This window comes from Oncorhynchus kisutch, linkage group LG13, assembly GCF_002021735.2.
Source record: "Oncorhynchus kisutch isolate 150728-3 linkage group LG13, Okis_V2, whole genome shotgun sequence".
NCBI lineage: Eukaryota > Metazoa > Chordata > Actinopteri > Salmoniformes > Salmonidae > Oncorhynchus > Oncorhynchus kisutch.
Genome location: NC_034186.2, coordinates 70,712,956 through 70,736,490, shown reverse-complemented (window position 1 = coordinate 70,736,490; position 23,535 = coordinate 70,712,956). Strand labels below are relative to the sequence as shown.

At 50.7% G+C, this 23,535-nt stretch overlaps 1 protein-coding gene across 3 annotated transcripts in view; it reads right to left on the bottom strand.

The window, feature by feature from the left end:
• The window catches only part of LOC109901650 (basal cell adhesion molecule), a 129,822-nt gene that overhangs the window by 34,203 nt on the left and 72,084 nt on the right, over positions 1–23,535 (bottom strand). For all 3 annotated transcript variants that reach the window (XM_031787094.1, XM_031787095.1, XM_031787096.1), the window contains exons 4-9: positions 19,778–19,845; positions 19,324–19,420; positions 16,968–17,150; positions 16,193–16,314; positions 15,857–16,004; positions 15,586–15,701 (exon numbers count right to left, since the gene is read on the bottom strand). In XM_031787094.1, coding sequence (XP_031642954.1) covers positions 15,586–15,701; positions 15,857–16,004; positions 16,193–16,314; positions 16,968–17,150; positions 19,324–19,420; positions 19,778–19,845 — 734 coding nt within the window. The remainder of the gene's footprint in view (positions 1–15,585; positions 15,702–15,856; positions 16,005–16,192; positions 16,315–16,967; positions 17,151–19,323; positions 19,421–19,777; positions 19,846–23,535) is intronic.

Below are 23,535 nucleotides of genomic sequence, written 5' to 3'. Positions count from 1 at the left end.
GGAGGAAGCAGGGAGAGGTGGACTGGTATAAACAGGGAGGAAGCAGGGAGAGGTGGACTGGTAGTAAAACAGGGAGGAAGCAGGGAGAGGTGGACTGGTAGTAAAACAGGGAGGAAGCAGGGAGAGGTGGACTGGTAGTAAAACAGGGAGGAAGCAGGGAGAGGTGGACTGGTAGTAACACAGGGAGGAAGCAGGGAGAGGTGGACTGGTAGTAACACAGGAAGGAAGCAGGGAGAGGTGGACTGGTAGTAACACAGGGAGGAAGCAGGGAGAGGTGGACTGGTAGTAACACAGGGAGGAAGCAGGGAGAGGTGGACTGGTAGTAACACAGGGAGGAAGCAGGGAGAGGTGGACTGGTAGTAACACAGGGAGGAAGCAGGAAGAGGTGGACTGGTAGTAACACAGGAGGAAGCAGGGAGAGGTGGACTGGTAGTAAAACAGGGAGGAAGCAGGGAGAGGTGGACTGGTAGTAAAACAGGGAGGAAGCAGGGAGAGGTGGACTGGTAGTAAAACAGGGAGGAAGCAGGGAGAGGTGGACTGGTAGTAAAACAGGGAGGAAGCAGGGAGAGGTGGACTGGTAGTAACACAGGGAGGAAGCAGGGAGAGATGGACTGGTAGTAACACAGGAAGGAAGCAGGGAGAGGTGGACTGGTAGTAACACAGGGAGGAAGCAGGGAGAGGTGGACTGGTAGTACACAGGGAGGAAGCAGGGAGAGGTGGACTGGTAGTAACACAGGAAGGAAGCAGGGAGAGGTGGACTGGTAGTAACACAGGAGGAAGCAGGAAGAGGTGGACTGGTAGTAACACAGGGAGGAAGCAGGGAGAGGTGGACTGGTAGTAACACAGGGAGGAAGCAGAGAGAGGTGGACTGGTAGTAACACAGGGAGGAAGCAGAGAGAGGTGGACTGGTAGTAACACAGGGAGGAAGCAGAGAGGTGGACTGGTAGTAACACAGGGAGGAAGCAGAGAGAGGTGGACTGGTAGTAACACAGGGAGAGGTGGACTGGTAGTAACACAGGGAGGAAGCAGGGAGAGGTGGACTGGTAGTAAAACAGGGAGGAAGCAGGGAGAGGTGGACTGGTAGTAACACAGGGAGGAAGCAGGGAGAGGTGGACTGGTAGTAACACAGGGAGGAAGCAGGGAGAGGTGGACTGGTAGTAACACAGGGAGGAAGTAGAGAGAGGTGGACTGGTAGTAACAAAGGGAGAGGTGGACTGGTAGTAACACAGGGAGGAAGCAGGGAGAGGTGGACTGGTAGTAACACAGGGAGGAAGCAGGAGAGTGGGACTGGTAGTAACACAGGGAGGAAGCAGGGAGAGGTGGACTGGTAGTAACACAGGGAGGAAGCAGGAGAGGTGGACTGGTAGTAACACAGGGAGGAAGCAGGGAGAGGTGGACTGGTAGTAACACAGGGAGGAGCAGGGAGAGGTGGACTGGTAGTAAAACAGGGAGGAAGCAGGGAGAGGTGGACTGGTAGTAAAACAGGGAGGAAGCAGGGAGAGGTGGACTGGTAGTAACACAGGGAGGAAGCAGGGAGAGGTGGACTGGTAGTAAAACAGGGAGGAAGCAGGGAGAGGTGGACTGGTAGTAAAAAAGGGAGGAAGCAGGGAGAGGTGGACTGGTAGTAAAACAGGGAGGAAGCAGGAGAGGTGGACTGGTAGTAACACAGGAGGAAGCAGGGAGAGGTGGACTGGTAGTAACACAGGGAGGAAGCAGGGAGAGTGGGACTGGTAGTAACACAGGAGGAAGCAGGGAGAGGTGGACTGGTAGTAACACAGGGAGGAAGCAGGGAGAGGTGGACTGGTAGTAACACAGGGAGGAAGCAGGGAGAGGTGGACTGGTAGTAACACAGGGAGGAAGCAGGGAGAGGTGGACTGGTAGTAAAACAGGGAGGAAGCAGGGAGAGGTGGACTGGTAGTAAAACAGGGAGGAAGCAGGGAGAGGTGGACTGGTAGTAACACAGGGAGGAAGCAGGGAGAGGTGGACTGGTAGTAAAACAGGGAGGAAGCAGGGAGAGGTGGACTGGTAGTAAAAAGGGAGGAAGCAGGGAGAGGTGGACTGGTAGTAAAACAGAGAGGAAGCAGGGAGAGGTGGACTGGTAGTAAAACAGGGAGGAAGCAGGGAGAGGTGGACTGGTAGTAACACAGGGAGAGGTGGACTGGTAGTAACACAGGGAGGAAGCAGGGAGAGGTGGACTGGTAGTAACACAGGGAGAGGTGGACTGGTAGTAACACAGGAGGAAGCAGGGAGAGGTGGACTGGTAGTAACACAGGGAGGAAGTAGAGAGAGGTGGACTGGTAGTAACACAGGGAGGAAGCAGGGAGAGGTGGACTGGTAGTAACACAGGGAGGAGCAGGGAGAGGTGGACTGGTAGTAAAACAGGGAGGAAGCAGGGAGAGGTGGACTGGTAGTAAACAGGGAGGAAGCAGGGAGAGGTGGACTGGTAGTAACACAGGGAGGAAGCAGGGAGAGGTGGACTGGTAGTAAAACAGGGAGGAAGCAGGGAGAGGTGGACTGGTAGTAAAAAAGGGAGGAAGCAGGGAGAGGTGGACTGGTAGTAAAACAGAGAGGAAGCAGGGAGAGGTGGACTGGTAGTAAAACAGGGAGGAAGCAGGGAGAGGTGGACTGGTAGTAACACAGGGAGAGGTGGACTGGTAGTAACACAGGGAGGAAGCAGGGAGAGGTGGACTGGTAGTAACACAGGGAGAGGTGGACTGGTAGTAACACAGGGAGGAAGCAGGGAGAGGTGGACTGGTAGTAACACAGGGAGGAAGTAGAGAGAGGTGGACTGGTAGTAACACAGGGAGGAAGCAGGGAGAGGTGGACTGGTAGTAACACAGGGAGGAAGCAGAGAGAGGTGGACTGGTAGTAACACAGGGAGGAAGTAGGGAGAGGTGGACTGGTAGTAACACAGGGAGGAAGTAGAGAGAGGTGGACTGGTAGTAACACAGGGAGGAAGTAGAGAGAGGTGGACTGGTAGTAACACAGGGAGGAAGCAGAGAGAGGTGGACTGGTAGTAACACAGGGAGGAAGCAGGGAGAGGTGGACTGGTAGTAACACAGGGAGGAAGCAGGGAGAGGTGGACTGGTAGTAAAACAGGGAGGAAGCAGGGAGAGGTGGACTGGTAGTAAAACAGGGAGGAAGCAGGGAGAGGTGGACTGGTAGTAAAACAGGGAGGAAGCAGGGAGAGGTGGACTGGTAGTAAACAGGGAGGAAGCAGGGAGAGGTGGACTGGTAGTAAACAGGGAGGAAGCAGGGAGAGGTGGACTGGTAGTAACACAGTGAGGAAGCAGGGAGAGCTGGACTGGTAGTAACACAGGAAGGAAGCAGGGAGAGGTGGACTGGTAGTAACACAGGGAGGAAGCAGGGAGAGGTGGACTGGTAGTAACACAGGGAGGAAGCAGGGAGAGGTGGACTGGTAGTAACACAGGGAGGAAGCAGGGAGAGGTGGACTGGTAGTAACACAGGGAGGAAGCAGGAGAGGTGGACTGGTAGTAACACAGGGAGGAAGCAGGGAGAGGTGGACTGGTAGTAACACAGGGAGGAAGCAGAGAGAGGTGGACTGGTAGTAACACAGGGAGGAAGCAGGGAGAGGTGGACTGGTAGTAACACAGGGAGGAAGAGAGAGAGGTGGACTGGTAGTAACACAGGGAGAGGTGGACTGGTAGTAAAACAGGGAGGAAGCAGGGAGAGGTGGACTGGTAGTAACACAGGGAGGAAGCAGGGAGAGGTGGACTGGTAGTAACACAGGAAGGAAGCAGGGAGAGGTGGACTGGTAGTAACACAGGGAGGAAGCAGGGAGAGGTGGACTGGTAGTAACACAGGGAGGAAGCAGGGAGAGGTGGACTGGTAGTAACACAGGGAGGAAGCAGGAGAGGTGGACTGGTAGTAACACAGGGAGGAAGCAGAGAGAGGTGGACTGGTAGTAACACAGGGAGAGGTGGACTGGTAGTAACACAGGGAGGAAGCAGGGAGAGGTGGACTGGTAGTAAAACAGGGAGGAAGCAGGGAGAGGTGGACTGGTAGTAACACAGGGAGGAAGCAGGGAGAGGTGGACTGGTAGTAACACAGGGAGGAAGCAGGGAGAGGTGGACTGGTAGTAACACAGGGAGGAAGCAGAGAGAGGTGGACTGGTAGTAACACAGGGAGAGGTGGACTGGTAGTAACACAGGAAGGAAGCAGGGAGAGGTGGACTGGTAGTAACACAGGGAGGAAGCAGGGAGAGTGGGACTGGTAGTAACACAGGGAGGAAGCAGGGAGAGGTGGACTGGTAGTAACACAGGGAGGAAGCAGGGAGAGGTGGACTGGTAGTAACACAGGGAGGAAGCAGGGAGAGGTGGACTGGTAGTAACACAGGGAGGAAGCAGAGAGGTGGACTGGTAGTAACACAGGGAGGAAGCAGGGAGAGGTGGACTGGTAGTAACACAGGGAGGAAGAGAGAGGTGGACTGGTAGTAACACAGGGAGAGGTGGACTGGTAGTAACACAGGGAGGAAGCAGGGAGAGGTGGACTGGTAGTAACACAGGGAGAGGTGGACTGGTAGTAACACAGGGAGGAAGCAGGGAGAGGTGGACTGGTAGTAAACAGGGAGGAAGCAGGGAGAGGTGGACTGGTAGTAACACAGGGAGGAAGCAGGGAGAGGTGGACTGGTAGTAACACAGGGAGGAAGCAGGGAGAGGTGGACTGGTAGTAACACAGGGAGGAAGCAGAGAGAGGTGGACTGGTAGTAACACAGGGAGAGGTGGACTGGTAGTAACACAGGAAGGAAGCAGGGAGAGGTGGACTGGTAGTAACACAGGGAGGAAGCAGGGAGAGTGGACTGGTAGTAACACAGGGAGGAAGCAGGGAGAGGTGGACTGGTAGTAACACAGGGAGGAAGCAGGGAGAGGTGGACTGGTAGTAACACAGGGAGGAAGCAGGGAGAGGTGGACTGGTAGTAACACAGGGAGGAAGCAGGGAGAGGTGGACTGGTAGTAACACAGGGAGGAAGCAGGGAGAGTGGGACTGGTAGTAACACAGGAGGAAGCAGGGAGAGGTGGACTGGTAGTAACACAGGGAGGAAGCAGGGAGAGGTGGACTGGTAGTAACACAGGGAGGAAGCAGGGAGAGGTGGACTGGTAGTAACACAGGGAGGAAGCAGGGAGAGGTGGACTGGTAGTAAAACAGGGAGGAAGCAGGGAGAGGTGGACTGGTAGTAAAAAGGGAGGAAGCAGGGAGAGGTGGACTGGTAGTAACACAGGGAGGAAGCAGGGAGAGGTGGACTGGTAGTAAAACAGGGAGGAAGCAGGGAGAGGTGGACTGGTAGTACAAAAGGGAGGAAGCAGGGAGAGGTGGACTGGTAGTAAACAGAGAGGAAGCAGGGAGAGGTGGACTGGTAGTAAAACAGGGAGGAAGCAGGGAGAGGTGGACTGGTAGTAACACAGGGAGAGGTGGACTGGTAGTAACACAGGGAGGAAGCAGGGAGAGGTGGACTGGTAGTAACACAGGGAGAGGTGGACTGGTAGTAACACAGGGAGGAAGCAGGGAGAGGTGGACTGGTAGTAACACAGGGAGGAAGTAGAGAGGTGGACTGGTAGTAACACAGGGAAGCAGGGAGAGGTGGACTGGTAGTAACACAGGGAGGAAGTAGAGAGAGGTGGACTGGTAGTAACACAGGGAGGAAGCAGGGAGAGGTGGACTGGTAGTAACACAGGGAGGAAGTAGAGAGAGGTGGACTGGTAGTAACACAGGGAGGAAGCAGAGAGAGGTGGACTGGTAGTAACACAGGGAGGAAGTAGGGAGAGGTGGACTGGTAGTAACACAGGGAGGAAGCAGGGAGAGGTGGACTGGTAGTAACACAGGGAGGAAGCAGGGAGAGGTGGACTGGTAGTAAAACAGGGAGGAAGCAGGGAGAGGTGGACTGGTAGTAAAACAGGGAGGAAGCAGGGAGAGGTGGACTGGTAGTAAACAGGGAGGAAGCAGGGAGAGGTGGACTGGTATAAAACAGGGAGGAAGCAGGGAGAGGTGGACTGGTAGTAACACAGGGAGGAAGCAGGGAGAGGTGGACTGGTAGTAACACAGGGAGGAAGCAGGGAGAGGTGGACTGGTAGTAACACAGGGAGGAAGCAGGAGAGGTGGACTGGTAGTAAACAGGGAGGAAGCAGGGAGAGGTGGACTGGTAGTAAAACAGGGAGGAAGCAGGGAGAGGTGGACTGGTAGTAACACAGGGAGGAAGCAGGGAGAGGTGGACTGGTAGTAAAACAGGGAGGAAGCAGGGAGAGGTGGACTGGTAGTAAAAAGGGAGGAAGCAGGGAGAGGTGGACTGGTAGTAAAACAGAGAGGAAGCAGGGAGAGGTGGACTGGTAGTAAACAGGGAGGAAGCAGGGAGAGGTGGACTGGTAGTAACACAGGGAGAGGTGGACTGGTAGTAACACAGGGAGGAAGCAGGAGAGGTGGACTGGTAGTAACACAGGGAGAGGTGGACTGGTAGTAACACAGGGAGGAAGCAGGGAGAGGTGGACTGGTAGTAACACAGTGAGAGGTGGACTGGTAGTAAAACAGGGAGGAAGCAGGGAGAGGTGGACTGGTAGTAACACAGGGAGGAAGCAGGGAGAGGTGGACTGGTAGTAACACAGGAAGGAAGCAGGGAGAGGTGGACTGGTAGTAACACAGGGAGGAAGCAGGGAGAGGTGGACTGGTAGTAACACAGGGAGGAAGCAGGGAGAGGTGGACTGGTAGTAACACAGGGAGGAAGCAGGGAGAGGTGGACTGGTAGTAACACAGGGAGGAAGCAGGAAGAGGTGGACTGGTAGTAACACAGGGAGGAAGCAGGGAGAGGTGGACTGGTAGTAACACAGGGAGGAAGTAGAGAGAGGTGGACTGGTAGTAACACAGGGAGGAAGCAGAGAGAGGTGGACTGGTAGTAACACAGGGAGGAAGCAGAGAGAGGTGGACTGGTAGTAACACAGGGAGAGGTGGACTGGTAGTAACACAGGGAGGAAGCAGGGAGAGGTGGACTGGTAGTAACACAGGGAGGAAGTAGAGAGAGGTGGACTGGTAGTAACACAGGGAGGAAGCAGGGAGAGGTGGACTGGTAGTAACACAGGGAGGAAGTAGAGAGAGGTGGACTGGTAGTAACACAGGGAGAGGTGGACTGGTAGTAAAACAGGGAGGAAGCAGGGAGAGGTGGACTGGTAGTAACACAGGGAGGAAGCAGGGAGAGGTGGACTGGTAGTAACACAGGGAGGAAGCAGGGAGAGGTGGACTGGTAGTAACACAGGGAGGAAGCAGGGAGAGGTGGACTGGTAGTAACACAGGGAGGAAGTAGGGAGAGGTGGACTGGTAGTAACACAGGGAGGAAGCAGGGAGAGGTGGACTGGTAGTAACACAGGGAGGAAGTAGAGAGAGGTGGACTGGTAGTAACACAGGGAGGAAGCAGAGAGTGGTGGACTGGTAGTAACACAGGGAGAGGTGGACTGGTAGTAACACAGGGAGGAAGCAGGGAGAGGTGGACTGGTAGTAAAACAGGGAGGAAGCAGGGAGAGGTGGACTGGTAGTAACACAGGGAGGAAGCAGGGAGAGGTGGACTGGTAGTAACACAGGGAGGAAGCAGGGAGAGGTGGACTGGTAGTAACACAGGGAGGAAGCAGAGAGAGGTGGACTGGTAGTAACACAGGGAGAGGTGGACTGGTAGTAACACAGGAAGGAAGCAGGGAGAGGTGGACTGGTAGTAACACAGGGAGGAAGCAGGGAGAGTGGGACTGGTAGTAACACAGGAAGGAAGCAGGGAGAGGTGGACTGGTAGTAACACAGGGAGGAAGCAGGGAGAGGTGGACTGGTAGTAACACAGGGAGGAAGCAGGGAGAGGTGGACTGGTAGTAACACAGGGAGGAAGTAGAAAGAGGTGGACTGGTAGTAACACAGGGAGGAAGCAGGGAGAGTGGGACTGGTAGTAACACAGGAAGGAAGCAGGGAGAGGTGGACTGGTAGTAACACAGGGAGGAAGCAGGGAGAGGTGGACTGGTAGTAACACAGGGAGGAAGCAGGGAGAGGTGGACTGGTAGTAACACAGGGAGGAAGCAGGGAGAGGTGGACTGGTAGTAAAACAGGGAGGAAGCAGGGAGAGGTGGACTGGTAGTAAAACAGGGAGGAAGCAGGGAGAGGTGGACTGGTAGTAACACAGGGAGGAAGCAGGGAGAGGTGGACTGGTAGTAAAACAGGGAGGAAGCAGGGAGAGGTGGACTGGTAGTAAAAAGGGAGGAAGCAGGGAGAGGTGGACTGGTAGTAAAACAGAGAGGAAGCAGGGAGAGGTGGACTGGTAGTAAAACAGGGAGGAAGCAGGGAGAGGTGGACTGGTAGTAACACAGGGAGAGGTGGACTGGTAGTAACACAGGGAGGAAGCAGGGAGAGGTGGACTGGTAGTAACACAGGGAGAGGTGGACTGGTAGTAACACAGGGAGGAAGCAGGGAGAGGTGGACTGGTAGTAACACAGGGAGGAAGTAGAGAGAGGTGGACTGGTAGTAACACAGGGAGGAAGCAGGGAGAGGTGGACTGGTAGTAGCACAGGGAGGAAGTAGAGAGAGGTGGACTGGTAGTAACACAGGGAGGAAGTAGGGAGAGGTGGACTGGTAGTAACACAGGGAGGAAGTAGAGAGAGGTGGACTGGTAGTAACACAGGGAGGAAGTAGAGAGAGGTGGACTGGTAGTAACACAGGGAGGAAGTAGAGAGAGGTGGACTGGTAGTAACACAGGGAGGAAGCAGGGAGAGGTGGACTGGTAGTAACACAGGGAGGAAGCAGGGAGAGGTGGACTGGTAGTAAAACAGGGAGGAAGCAGGGAGAGGTGGACTGGTAGTAAAACAGGGAGGAAGCAGGGAGAGGTGGACTGGTAGTAAAACAGGGAGGAAGCAGGGAGAGGTGGACTGGTAATAAAACAGGGAGGAAGCAGGGAGAGGTGGACTGGTAGTAACACAGGGAGGAAGCAGGGAGAGGTGGACTGGTAGTAACACAGGGAGGAAGCAGGGAGAGGTGGACTGGTAGTAACACAGGGAGGAAGCAGGGAGAGGTGGACTGGTAGTAAAACAGGGAGGAAGCAGGGAGAGGTGGACTGGTAGTAAAACAGGGAGGAAGCAGGGAGAGGTGGACTGGTAGTAACACAGGGAGGAAGCAGGGAGAGGTGGACTGGTAGTAAAACAGGGAGGAAGCAGGGAGAGGTGGACTGGTAGTAAAAAGGGAGGAAGCAGGAGAGGTGGACTGGTAGTAAACAGAGAGGAAGCAGGGAGAGGTGGACTGGTAGTAAAACAGGGAGGAAGCAGGGAGAGGTGGACTGGTAGTAACACAGGGAGAGGTGGACTGGTAGTAACACAGGGAGGAAGCAGGGAGAGGTGGACTGGTAGTAACACAGGGAGAGCTGGACTGGTAGTAACACAGGGAGGAAGCAGGGAGAGGTGGACTGGTAGTAACACAGTGAGAGGTGGACTGGTAGTAAAACAGGGAGGAAGCAGGGAGAGGTGGACTGGTAGTAACACAGGGAGGAAGCAGGGAGAGATGGACTGGTAGTAACACAGGAAGGAAGCAGGGAGAGGTGGACTGGTAGTAACACAGGGAGGAAGCAGGGAGAGGTGGACTGGTAGTAACACAGGGAGGAAGCAGGGAGAGGTGGACTGGTAGTAACACAGGGAGGAAGCAGGGAGAGGTGGACTGGTAGTAACACAGGGAGGAAGCAGGAAGAGGTGGACTGGTAGTAACACAGGGAGGAAGCAGGGAGAGGTGGACTGGTAGTAACACAGGGAGGAAGTAGAGAGAGGTGGACTGGTAGTAACACAGGGAGGAAGCAGGGAGAGGTGGACTGGTAGTAACACAGGGAGGAAGTAGAGAGAGGTGGACTGGTAGTAACACAGTGAGAGGTGGACTGGTAGTTAAAACAGGGAGGAAGCAGGGAGAGGTGGACTGGTAGTAACACAGGGAGGAAGCAGGGAGAGATGGACTGGTAGTACACAGGAAGGAAGCAGGGAGAGGTGGACTGGTAGTAACACAGGGAGGAAGCAGGGAGAGGTGGAACTGGTAGTAAAACAGGAGGAAGCAGGAGAGGTGGACTGGTAATAAAACAGGGAGGAGGAATGCAGGGAAGAGGGTGGACTGGTAGTAACACAGGAGAAGCAGGGAGAGGTGGACTGGTAGTAACACAGGGAGGAAGCAGGGAGAGGTGGACTGGTAGTAACACAGGGAGGCAGCAGGGAGAGGTGGACTGGTAGTAAAACAGGGAGGAAGCAGGGAGAGGTGGACTGGTAGTAAAACAGGGAGGAAGCAGGGAGAGGTGGACTGGTAGTAACAACAGGGAGGAAGCAGGGAGAGGTGGACTGGTAGTAAAACAGGGAGGAAGCAGGGAGAGGTGGACTGGTAGTAAAAAGGGAGGAAGCAGGGAGAGGTGGACTGGTAGTAAAACAGAGAGGAAGCAGGGAGAGGTGGACTGGTCGTAAACCAGGGAGGGAAGCAGGAGAGGTGGACTGGTAGTAACAAGGGAGAGGTGGACTGGTAGTAACACAGGGAGGAAGCAGGGAGAGGTGGACTGGTAGTAACACAGGGAGAGCTGGACTGGTAGTAACACAGGGAGGAAGCAGGGAGAGGTGGACTGGTAGTAACACAGTGAGAGGTGGACTGGTAGTAAAACAGGGAGGAAGCAGGGAGAGGTGGACTGGTAGTAACACAGGGAGGAAGCAGGGAGAGATGGACTGGTAGTAACACAGGAAGGAAGCAGGGAGAGGTGGACTGGTAGTAACACAGGGAGGGAAGCAGGGAGAGGTGGACTGGTAGTAACACAGGGAGGAAGCAGGGAGAGGTGGACTGGTAGTAACACAGGGAGGAAGCAGGGAGAGGTGGACTGGTAGTAACACAGGGAGGAAGCAGGAAGAGGTGGACTGGTAGTAACACAGGGAGTAAGCAGGGAGAGGTGGACTGGTAGTAACACAGGGAGGAAGTAGAGAGAGGTGGACTGGTAGTAACACAGGGAGGAAGCAGGGAGAGATGGACTGGTAGTAACACAGGGAGGAGTAGAGAGAGGTGGACTGGTAGTAACACAGTGAGAGGTGGACTGGTAGTAAAACAGGGAGGAAGCAGGAGAGGTGGACTGGTAGTAACACAGGGAGGAAGCAGGGAGAGATGGACTGGTAGTAACACAGGAAGGAAGCAGGGAGAGGGTGGACTGGTAGTAACACAGGGAGGAAGCAGGGAGAGGTGGACTGGTAGTAACACAGGGAGGAAGTAGAAAGAGGTGGACTGGTAGTAAACACAGGGAGGAAGCAGAGAGAGGTGGACTGGTAGTAACACAGGGAGTAAGTAGAGAGAGGTGGACTGGTAGTAACACAGGGAGGAAGCAGAAGAGAGGTGGACTGGTAGTAACACAGGGAGAGGTGGACTGGTAGTAACACAGGGAGGAAGCAGGGAGAGGTGGACTGGTAGTAAAACAGGGAGGAAGCAGGGAGAGGTGGACTGGTAGTAACACAGGGAGGAAGCAGGGAGAGGTTGACTGGTAGTACACAGGGAGGAAGCAGGGAGAGGTGGACTGGTAGTAACACAGGAGGAAGTAGAGAGAGGTGGACGGTAGTAACACAGGGAGAGGTGGACTGGTAGTAACACAGGAAGGAAAGCAGGGAGAGGTGGACTGGTAGTAACACAGGGAGGAAGCAGGGAGAGTGGGACTGGTAGTAACAAGGAAGGAAGCAGGGAGAGGGTGGACTGGTAGTAACACAGGGAGGAAGCAGGGAGAGGTGGACTGGTAGTAAACACGGGAGGAAGCAGGGAGAGGTGGACTGGTAGTAACACAGGGAGGAAGCAGGGAGAGGTGGACTGGTAGTAAAACAGGGAGGAAGCAGGGAGAGGTGGACTGGTAGTAAAACAGGGAGGAAGCAGGGAGAGTGGACTGGTAGTAACACAGGGAGGAAGCAGGGAGAGGTGGACCTGGTAGTAAAACAGGGAGGAAGCAGGGAGAGGTGGACTGGTAGTAAAAAAGGGAGGAAGCAGGGAGAGGTGGACTGGTAGTAAAACAGAGAGGAAGCAGGGAGAGGTGGACTGGTAGTAAAACAGGGAGGAAGCAGGGAGAGGTGGACTGGTAGTAACACAGGGAGAGGTGGACTGGTAGTAACACAGGGAGGAAGCAGGGAGAGGTGGACTGGTAGTAACACAGGGAGAGGTGGACTGGTAGTAACACAGGGAGGAAGCGGGGAGAGGTGGACTGGTAGTAACACAGGGAGGAAGTAGAGAGAGGTGGACTGGTAGTAACACAGTGAGAGGTGGACTGGTAGTAAAACAGGGAGGAAGCAGGGAGAGGTGGACTGGTAGTAACACAGGGAGGAAGCAGGGAGAGATGGACTGGTAGTAACACAGGAAGGAAGCAGGGAGAGGTGGACTGGTAGTAACACAGGGAGGAAGCAGGGAGAGGTGGACTGGTAGTAACACAGGGAGGAAGCAGGGAGAGGTGGACTGGTAGTAACACAGGGAGGAAGCAGGGAGAGGTGGACTGGTAGTAACACAGGGAGGAAGCAGGAAGAGGTGGACTGGTAGTAACACAGGGAGGAAGCAGGAGAGGTGGACTGGTAGTAACACAGGGAGGAAGTAGAGAGAGGTGGACTGGTAGTAACACAGGGAGGAAGCAGGGAGAGATGGACTGGTAGTAACACAGGGAGGAAGTAGAGAGAGGTGGACTGGTAGTAACACAGTGAGAGGTGGACTGGTAGTAAAAAGGGAGGAAGCAGGGAGAGGTGGACTGGTAGTAACACAGGGAGGAAGCAGGGAGAGATGGACTGGTAGTAACACAGGAAGGAAGCAGGAGAGGTGGACTGGTAGTAACACAGGGAGGAAGCAGGGAGAGGTGGATTGGTAGTAACACAGGGAGGAAAGTAGAAAGAGGTGGACTGGTAGTAACACAGGGAGGAAGCAGAGAGAGGTGGACTGGTAGTAACACAGGGAGTAAGTAGAGAGAGGGTGGACTGGTAGTAACACAGGGAGGAAGCAGAGAGAGGTGGACTGGTAGTAACACAGGGAGAGGTGGACTGGTAGTAACACAGGGAGGAAGCAGGAGAGGTGGACTGGTAGTAAAACAGGGAGGAAGCAGGGAGAGGTGGACTGGTAGTAACACAGGGAGGAAGCAGGGAGAGGTTGACTGGTAGTAACACAGGGAGGAAGCAGGGAGAGGTGGACTGGTAGTAACACAGGGAGGAAGTAGAGAGAGGTGGACTGGTAGTAAACACAGGGAGAGGTGGACTGGTAGTAACACAGGAAGGAAGCAGGGAGAGGTGGACTGGTAGTAACACAGGGAGGAAGCAGGGAGAGTGGGACTGGTAGTAACACAGGAAGGAAGCAGGGAGAGGTGGACTGGTAGTAACACAGGGAGGAAGCAGGGAGAGGTGGACTGGTAGTAACACAGGGAGGAAGCAGGGAGAGGTGGACTGGTAGTAACACAGGGAGGAAGCAGGGAGAGGTGGACTGGTAGTAAAACAGGGAGGAAGCAGGGAGAGGTGGACTGGTAGTAAACAGGGAGGAAGCAGGGAGAGGTGGACTGGTAGTAACACAGGGAGGAAGCAGGGAGAGGTGGACTGGTAGTAAAACAGGGAGGAAGCAGGGAGAGGTGGACTGGTAGTAAAAAAGGGAGGAAGCAGGGAGAGGTGGACTGGTAGTAAAACAGAGAGGAAGCAGGGAGAGGTGGACTGGTAGTAAAACAGGGAGGAAGCAGGGAGAGGTGGACTGGTAGTAACACAGGGAGAGGTGGACTGGTAGTAACACAGGGAGGAAGCAGGGAGAGGTGGACTGGTAGTAACACAGGGAGAGGTGGACTGGTAGTAACACAGGGAGGAAGCAGGGAGAGGTGGACTGGTAGTAACACAGGGAGGAAGTAGAGAGAGGTGGACTGGTAGTAACACAGGGAGAGGTGGACTGGTAGTAGCACAGGGAGGAAGTAGAGAGAGGTGGACTGGTAGTAACACATGGAGGAAGTAGGGAGAGGTGGACTGGTAGTAACACAGGGAGGAAGTAGAGAGAGGTGGACTGGTAGTAACACAGGGAGGAAGTAGAGAGAGGTGGACTGGTAGTAACACAGGGAGGAAGTAGAGAGAGGTGGACTGGTAGTAACACAGGGAGGAAGCAGGGAGAGGTGGACTGGTAGTAACACAGGGAGGAAGCAGGGAGAGGTGGACTGGTAGTAAAACAGGGAGGAAGCAGGGAGAGGTGGACTGGTAATAAAACAGGGAGGAAGCAGGGAGAGGTGGACTGGTAGTAAAACAGGGAGGAAGCAGGGAGAGGTGGACTGGTAATAAAACAGGGAGGAAGCAGGGAGAGGTGGACTGGTAGTAACACAGGGAGGAAGCAGGGAGAGGTGGACTGGTAGTAACACAGGGAGGAAGCAGGGAGAGGTGGACTGGTAGTAACACAGGGAGGCAGCAGGGAGAGGTGGACTGGTAGTAAAACAGGGAGGAAGCAGGGAGAGGTGGACTGGTAGTAAAACAGGGAGGAAGCAGGGAGAGGTGGACTGGTAGTAACACAGGGAGGAAGCAGGGAGAGGTGGACTGGTAGTAAAACAGGGAGGAAGCAGGGAGAGGTGGACTGGTAGTAAAAAAGGGAGGAAGCAGGGAGAGGTGGACTGGTAGTAAAACAGAGAGGAAGCAGGGAGAGGTGGACTGGTAGTAAAACAGGAAGGAAGCAGGGAGAGGTGGACTGGTAGTAACACAGGGAGAGGTGGACTGGTAGTAACACAGGGAGGAAGCAGGGAGAGGTGGACTGGTAGTAACACAGGGAGAAAGCAGGGAGAGGTGGACTGGTAGTAACACAGGGAGGAAGTAGAGAGAGGTGGACTGGTAGTAACACAGGAGGTGGACTGGTAGTAACACAGGAAGGAAGCAGGGAGAGGTGGACTGGTAGTAACACAGGGAGGAAGCAGGGAGAGTGGGACTGGTAGTAACACAGGAAGGAAGCAGGGAGAGGTGGACTGGTAGTAACACAGGGAGGAAGCAGGGAGAGGTGGACTGGTAGTAACACAGGGAGGAAGCAGGGAGAGGTGGACTGGTAGTAACACAGGGAGGAAGCAGGGAGAGGTGGACTGGTAGTAAAACAGGGAGGAAGCAGGGAGAGGTGGACTGGTAATAAAACAGGGAGGAAGCAGGGAGAGGTGGACTGGTAGTAACACAGGGAGAGGTGGACTGGTAGTAACACAGGGAGGAAGCAGGGAGAGGTGGACTGGTAGTAACACAGGGAGAGGTGGACTGGTAGTAACACAGGGAGGAAGCAGGGAGAGGTGGACTGGTAGTAAAACAGGGAGGAAGCAGGGAGAGGTGGACTGGTAGTAACACAGGGAGGAAGTAGAGAGAGGTGGACTGGTAGTAACACAGGGAGGAAGCAGGGAGAGGTGGACTGGTAGTAACACAGGGAGGAAGTAGAGAGAGGTGGACTGGTAGTAACACAGTGAGAGGTGGACTGGTAGTAACACAGGGAGGAAGTAGAGAGAGGTGGACTGGTAGTAACACAGTGAGAGGTGGACTGGTAGTAAAACAGGGAGGAAGCAGGGAGAGGTGGACTGGTAGTAACACAGGGAGGAAGCAGGGAGAGGTGGACTGGACTTGCCTTCTTCCACTGGACGGTGTGTGAGTCTGAGGCCTTGGTCTTACACTGTAGCTCCACCATGTCTCCCGTCATTGTCGACAATGGACCAGCAGGCCTCACACTCATTGGGTCAATGTCTGAGAGGCAGAGAAAAGAGGGATACAAAGAAAGAGGGGGAGGAGGGAGAGAGAAAGAGGATGGTGAAGAGAGAGAAAATGCATTAAAATGGATTATGTTCTGGGATCAAAAGCGTACCACCTCAGGGGAGACCGGAGGATGGATGGATACTCACAGTGGACAGAGAGGGTGACTTCTCCATTAAGATCAGCATCCAGGTTATCAAAGTCGGTGGCCATACACTTGTACACCCCAGCATCCGAACGCTTGACGGACTTCAGAGTCAAAAGTCCCCCTGCTACTCCTTCCTTAATGTTTATCCCCTGAGCATGAGAGAGAGCAAGAAAGAGGGAGCGAGACAGGGGTGGAGAGAGGGGGGGATTGAAAGAGAGAGAGAGATTATTCAATGATTTAAGAGATGAACAGGTTGTACTATGGCAGTACTGTAGGGTTTGTGTATAGCTGCACTGCTGTATAGTCTGAAATGCAGTACATGTGTGCTGGTCCTTACATCCTTAAAGAACTCAATCTCAGGCTGAGGGTTTCCGTCTGTCTCACACATCATCTTCACCTCGTCACCCTCTCTGATTGGCTCAGTGTTCACCAGGACAAAGGTCGCTGTCTCAGAGGGATCTGGATAAGAGGGAGGGAGAGAGGGAGAGAGGGAGAGAGGGAGAGAGAGAGAGAGAAAGAGAGAGAGAGAGAGAGAGAGAGAGAGAGAGAGAGAGTGAGAGAGAGAAAGAAAGAAAGAAAGAAAGAAAGGGAGGGAGGGAGGGAGGGAGGGAGGGAGGGAGGGAGGGAGGGAGGGAGGGAGGGAGGGAGGGAGGGAGGGAGGGAGGGAGGGAGGGAGGGAGGGAGGGAGGGAGGGAGGGAGGGAGGGAGGGAGGGAGGGAGGGAGTTCAAAAGGGTGATGAATGACAGGCTGGTCTCAGGACTGCAGTTTCTGACAACAATAATAGGATGATGGACAGAGAGCACAGAGAGAAAAACAAAGAGTAGGGCGGACAAACAGAGAGACAGAAAAAGAGAGAGTAGGAGACAGATACAGACAGACAGACAGACGGACGGACGGACGGACGGACGGACGGACGGACGGACGGAACGGACGGACGGACGGACGGACAGACAGACAGACAGACAGACAGACAGACAGACAGACAGACAGACAGACAGACAGACAGACAGACAGACAGACAGACAGACAGACAGACAGAAAAAGAGAGTAGGAGGGAGAAAGAATGAGAGAGAGTGAGGAGACAGATACAGACAGACAGACAGACACTCACAGTTGAGGGTGAGGGAGAAGGTGTCAGAGTCGATCTGTTTGATCATGTCGTTGGGCATGCTGTACTCCACGGTGCAGTGGTATACGCTGTCCTTGTCAGCCTTCTGGGGCTGCATCATCAGGGTGCTGGTGATGGTGAACAGACCTGATGCTTCCTTTACCACTGATGGCACCATGTACACCTCTGGAGGGGGAGAGAGAGGTAGAACAGAAGGGGCTGACTGGAATGAGACAGAATTTATTCCCGGGATATGCAGTTGTCAGGAATTGACTTGATTCTATGCTTGATGCTTCTGACTGTACAATGTAGTAGTAAATAAATCTAAAATCTAATCAGATGTTATTGGTCACATAAACGTGTTTAGCAGATGTTATCGCGGGTGTCGTGAAATGCTTGTGTTCCTAGCTCCAACAGTGCATTAATATCTAACAATACACACAAATGTAAAAAGTAGAAGAATAGAATATACAACAATATGTATAGACATTATGGACAGTATATGGATAGAATATGTAATATGTCTGTAGAATACTAGAATAAAGTATATACACGAAGTGGGTCAAATAGTATGTAAACATTATTATGAAGTGGGCAAAATAGTATGTAAACATTATTATGAAGTGGGTAAAATAGTATGTAAACATTATTATGAAGTGGGTAAAATAGTATGTAAACATTATTATGAAGTGAGTAAAATAGTATGTAAACATTATTATGAAGTGGGTAAAATAGTATGTAAACATTATTATGAAGTGAGTAAAATAGCACGTAAACGTTATTATGAAGTGAGTAAAATAGTATGTAAACATTATTATGAAGTAGGTAAAATAGTATGTTAACATTATTATAGTGACCAGTGTTCCATTATTAAAGTGACCAGTGATTCCATGTCTATGTGCACAGGGCAGCAGCCGCTAAGGTGCAGGGTAGAGTAACCAGGTGGTAGCCAGCTAGTGACAGTAACTAAAGTTCAGGCCAGGTATGTATAAGTTATGTATAAGTCAAATATGTAAGTTGAAAACATGTTAAAAGCCCTGTTGAGAGTAGGGGGCAGTGTTTGGATGAAAAACGTACCCAAATGAAACTGCCTATTTCTCAGGCCCAGAATCTAGAATATGCATATAATTGTCATATTAGGATAGAAAACACTCTAGAGTTTCCAAAACTGTCAAAATATTGTCTGTGAGTATGTAACAGAACTGATATTTCAGGCAAAAACCTGAGGAAAATCCAACAAGGAAGTGACTAAGAGAAACGAATCTCCCTGTTCCATTGCATGCCTTCCCTCCATTTAAAGGGATATCAACTAGATTCCTTTCCCTATGGCTTCTACATGGTGTGAACAGTCTTTAGACATAGTTTCAGGTTTTTATTCTGAAAAATTAGCGAGAAGGATCACATCGCGTCAGTGGATGGCTGGGTGCCAGCAGAGTTTTGCATGCACAACATCTTGGAGCAGACATTTTCTCTCTCTCTCCTATTGAAAAAGCTACGGTCCGGTTGAAATATTATTGATTATTTATTGTAAAAACAACCTGAGGATTGATTATAAAAAACGTTTGACATGTTTTACGAACTTTACGGATACTATTTGGAATTTTCGTCTGCCCGTCATGACCGCACGAGCCTGTGGATTTCTGAACAAAACTTGTCAACCAAATGGAGGTTTTTGGATATAAAAATAATCTTTATCGAACAAAAGGAACATTTATTGTGTTACTGGGAGTCTTGTGAGTGCAAACATCCGAAAGATCATCAAAGGTAAGCGATTCATTTTATTGCTTTTCTGACTTTCGTGACCATTCTACTTTGCTGCTAGCTGTTTGTAATGTTTTGTCTGCTGAGAGAGATGTCCTTACATAAAAGCTGTAAAGCTTTTTTTAAATCTGACACGCCAGGTGGATTAACAACAAACCAAGCTGTGTTTTGCTATATTGCACTTGTGATTTCATGAAAATTAAATATTTTTAGTAATTTAATTTGAATTTGGCATTCTGCAATTCAGCAATTCAGACGAAAATTATCCCGCTCACGGGATGGGTGCGCCAAGAAGTTAAAAGCATGGTGTGTGTAACTGGTACTTTTTAGGTAAGATGAACAGAGAACAAGTTCTAGTTGAATCAACACACCAGACAAGTTGAGAAAACACATAATTTTAAGTTTACAAAGTTTTTGCCTATGTTTTCTCACATTGGTGCTAAGTTTGGGTCAACAATTATATTTTAGACTGAAAAGTTGAGTAAACAAAAGAAAAGTCTGTGGAACCAGTTACTTAATAATAATTAGTTGAAACACTAGCATATTTTTGTTTACAGTTAAGTAGTAGTAGAAGTAAGTAGAGGGAGTGTATACTCACTCTCTTTGTTGTCCTTGACCTCAGGCAGAGGCTTGGAGTCCTGGAACCAGATGATCCTGGGCTGGGGGTGACCGTTATGGCTCACACACTGGCCCACCTGACACACACACACACACACACACACACACACACACACACACACACACACACACACAGAGGAGGGGAAAGATACTCAGCAACTGGAGGACAATGGAAGAACATTAGAGGACAATGGAAGAACATTAGAGGACAATGGAAGAACATTAGAGGACAATGGAATAACATTAGAGGACAATGGAAGAACATTAGAGGACAATGGAAGAACATTAGAGGACAATGGAAGAACATTAGAAGACAATGGAATAACATTAGAGGACAATGGAAGAACATTAGAAGACAATGGAAGAACATTAGAGGACAATGAAAGAACATTAGATGACAATGGAAGATTCCAGGACAAATAGTTGAAACCAACCTGTGTGGAGGAGTCTCCTACAGATATGGCCTGGTTGGATCCAGTGACCTCTGGCATCTCTGGAGCGACTGAGGAAGGGGGAGTTATATTCTCAGATCAGAGCTTTACAAAATGCAAGTCCACTATTTTCACATTTTCTGATACAGTATATTATCTGAATTAAAATAAGCATAGCTGTTTACATGAATATATGCACAGTATATATATAGTTCCAGAGCAGTCAGAATGACATTTCTAGGTATATACATGTATTTGGATGACTGGAAATAATTTGGTATCCCCTTCCTGAACCAATCACAGGACGGAAACACTCAGAGCCTGACACAGACAGGAAGAGCTCGAGGTGCCAAGCTCATGTCACCCTGAGAGAGACAAGTGACATTAATTTATTGTAACTACAGTAACAGACACACACACATATGCAGTGCATGCACATAAATGCAAGTACACACACACACACACACACACACACAAACACACACACACACCTCCGATTAGGGCAATGGTAAACATCCCTGTGTGTATTATTCCACTGTGACCTCGGTTGCTGTGGGCTGATACGGGTCACAGACAAGAGACACACTCCTCGTTCTCTCTCTCACACACTGCTGTATGTTCCCTCTGTTTCTATCTCTCTGTCATCAATGTATCTCTCACTCCCTCGCTCATTCACATGCAAGGTCATGGTATCGCAGCGAGACCACAGCTACCGTCTGACTATAAAAATAAACGACATTTAATAACATTGGCGTGATCTTCCTATCTATATCTCACCTCCCTCTATATTTCTCTCTCTCACCTCCCTCTATATTCTCTCTCTCTCACCTCCCTCTATATTTCTCTCTCTCACTTCCCTCTATCTTTCTCTCTCTCACCTCCCTTTATCTTTCTCTCTCTCATCTCCCTCTATCTTTCTCTCTCTCACCTCCCTCTATATTTCTCTCTCTCACCTCCCTTTATCTTTCTCTCTCTCACCTCCCTCTATATTTCTCTCTCTCACCTCCCTCTATATTTCTCTCTCTCACCTCCCTTTATATTTCTCTCTCTCACCTCCCTCTATATTTCTCTCTCTCACCTCCCTCTATATTTCTCTCTCTCACCTCCCTCTATATTTCTCTCTCACCTCCCTCTATATTTCTCTCTCACCTCCCTCTATATTTCTCTCTCTCACCTCCCTCTATATTTCTCTCTCTCACCTCCCTCTATATTTCTCTCTCACCTCCCTCTATATTTCTCTCTCTCTCACCTCCCTCTATATTTCTCTCTCTCTCTTACCTCCCTCTATATTTCTCTCTCTCTCACCTCCCCTCTATATTTCTCTCTCTTTCACCTCCCTCTATATTTCTCTCTCTCACACCTCCTCTATATTTCTCTCTTTCACCTCCCCTCTATCTTTCTCTCTCTCTCACCTCCCTCTATCTTTCTCTCTCTCACCTCCCTCTATATTTCTCTCTCTCACCTCCCTCTATATTTCTCTCTCACACCTCCCTCTATATTTCTCTCTCTCTCACCTCCCTCTATATTTCTCTCTCTTTCACCTCCCTCTATATTTCTCTCTCTCTCACCTCCCTCTATATTTCTCTCTTTCACCTCCCCTCTATCTTTCTCTCTCTCACCTCCCTCTACATTTCTCTCTCTCACCTCCCTCTATATTTCTCTCTCTCACCTCCCTCTATATTTCTCTCTATCACCACCCCTCTATATTTCTCTCTCTCACCTCCCTCTATATTCTCTCTCTCACCTCCCTTTATCTTTCCTCTCTCACCTCCCTCTATATTTCGCTCTCTCACCTCCCTCTATAATTTCTCTCTCTCACCTCCCTTTATATTTCTCTCTCACTCCCTTTAGAGTTCCTCCTCACTCTCTCTCATCACCCTCCCTCTATATTTCTCTCTCTCACCTCCCTCCTATATTTCTCTCTCACCCTCCCGCTATATTTCTCTCTCACCTCCCTCTATATTTCTCTCTCTCACCTCCCTCTATATTTCTCTCTCTCTCACCTCCCTCTATATTTCTCTCTCTTTCACCTCCCTCTATATTTCTCTCTCTCACACCTCCCTCTATATTTCTCTCTTTCACCTCCCTCTATCTTTCTCTTCTCTCGACCTCCCTCTATCTTTCTCTCTCTCACCTCCCTCTATATTTCTCTCTCTCACCTCCCTCTATATTTCTCTCTCACACCTCCCTCTATATTTCTCTCTCTCCTCACCTCCCTCTATATTTCTCTCTCTTTCACCTCCCTCTATATTTCTCTCTCTCTCACCCTCCCTCTATAGTTCTCTCTTTCACCTCCCTCTATCTTTCTCTCTCTCACCTCCCTCTACATTTCTCTCTCTCACCTCCCTCTATATTTCTCTCTCTCACCTCCCTCTATATTTCTCTCTATCACCACCCTCTAATATTTCTCTCTCTCACCTCCCTCTATATTTCTCTCCTCACCTCCCTCATATATCCTCTCTCTTACCTCCGTCTATATTTCTCTCTCACCTCCTCTATAATTCTCCCTCACACCTCCCTCTAATTTCTCTCTCTCACCCGTCCCCTCTATATTTCCTCTCTCTCTCCACCTCCGCTCTATATTTCTCTCTCTCTTTTCAACCCTCCCTCTATATTCTCTCTCTTTCACCTCACTATATATTTCTCTCTCAACTTCCTATATATTTCTCTCTTACCTCCCTCTATATTTCTCTCTCTCACCTCCCTCTATATTTCTCTCTCTTTCACCTCCCTCTATATTCTCTCACCTCCCTCTATATTTCTCTCTCTTTCACCTCCCTCTATATTCTCTCTCACCTCCCTCTATATTTCTCTCTCTTTCACCTCCCTTTATCTTTCTCCTCTCACCCCCTCTATATTTCTCTCTCTTTCACCTCACTATATTTTCTCTCTCACCTCACTATATATTCTCTCTCACCTCCCTCTATATTTCTCTCTCTTTCACCTCCCTCTATATTTCTCTCTCTCACCTCCCTCTATATTTCTCTCTCTCACCTCCCTCTATATTTCTCTCTCACACCTCCCTCTATATTCTCTCTCTCACCTCCCTCTATATTTCTCTCTTTTTCACCTCCCCTATATTTCTCTCTCTTTCACCTCACTATATATTTCTCTTCCACCTCACTATATATTTCTCTTCTCTCTCTCACCCCCTCTATATTTCTCTCTCTTTCACCTCCCCTTATATTTCTCTCTCTCACCTCCCTTTATTTCTCTCTCTCCCTCCATCTATATTTTCTCTCTCACCTCCCTCTAGATTTCTCTCTCACCTCCCTCTATATTTCTCTCTACTCACCTCCCTCTATATTATCTCTCTCACCTCCCTCTATATTTCTCTCTCACCCTCCCTCTATATTTCTCTTCTCTCTACCTCCCTCTATATTTCTCTCTCTCTCTTACCTCCCTCTATATTTCTCTCTCTCTCACCTTCCCTCTATATTCTTCTCTCTCTTTCACCTCCCTCTATAATTTCTCTCTCTCACACCCTCCCTCTAGATTTCCTCCTCTTTCATTCACCTCCCTCTATCTTTCTCATCTCTCCTCACCTCCCTCTATCTTTCTCTCTCGTCACCTCCCTCTATATTTCTCTCTCTCACCTCCCTCTGATATTTCTCTCTCACACCTCCCTCTATATTTTCTCCTCTCTCACCCTCCCTCTATCTTTCCTCTCTCTTACCTCCCTCTAGTATTTCTCTCTCGTTCTCACCTCCCCTCTATATTTCTCTCTCTTTCACCTCCCTCTATCTTCTCTCTCTCTCACA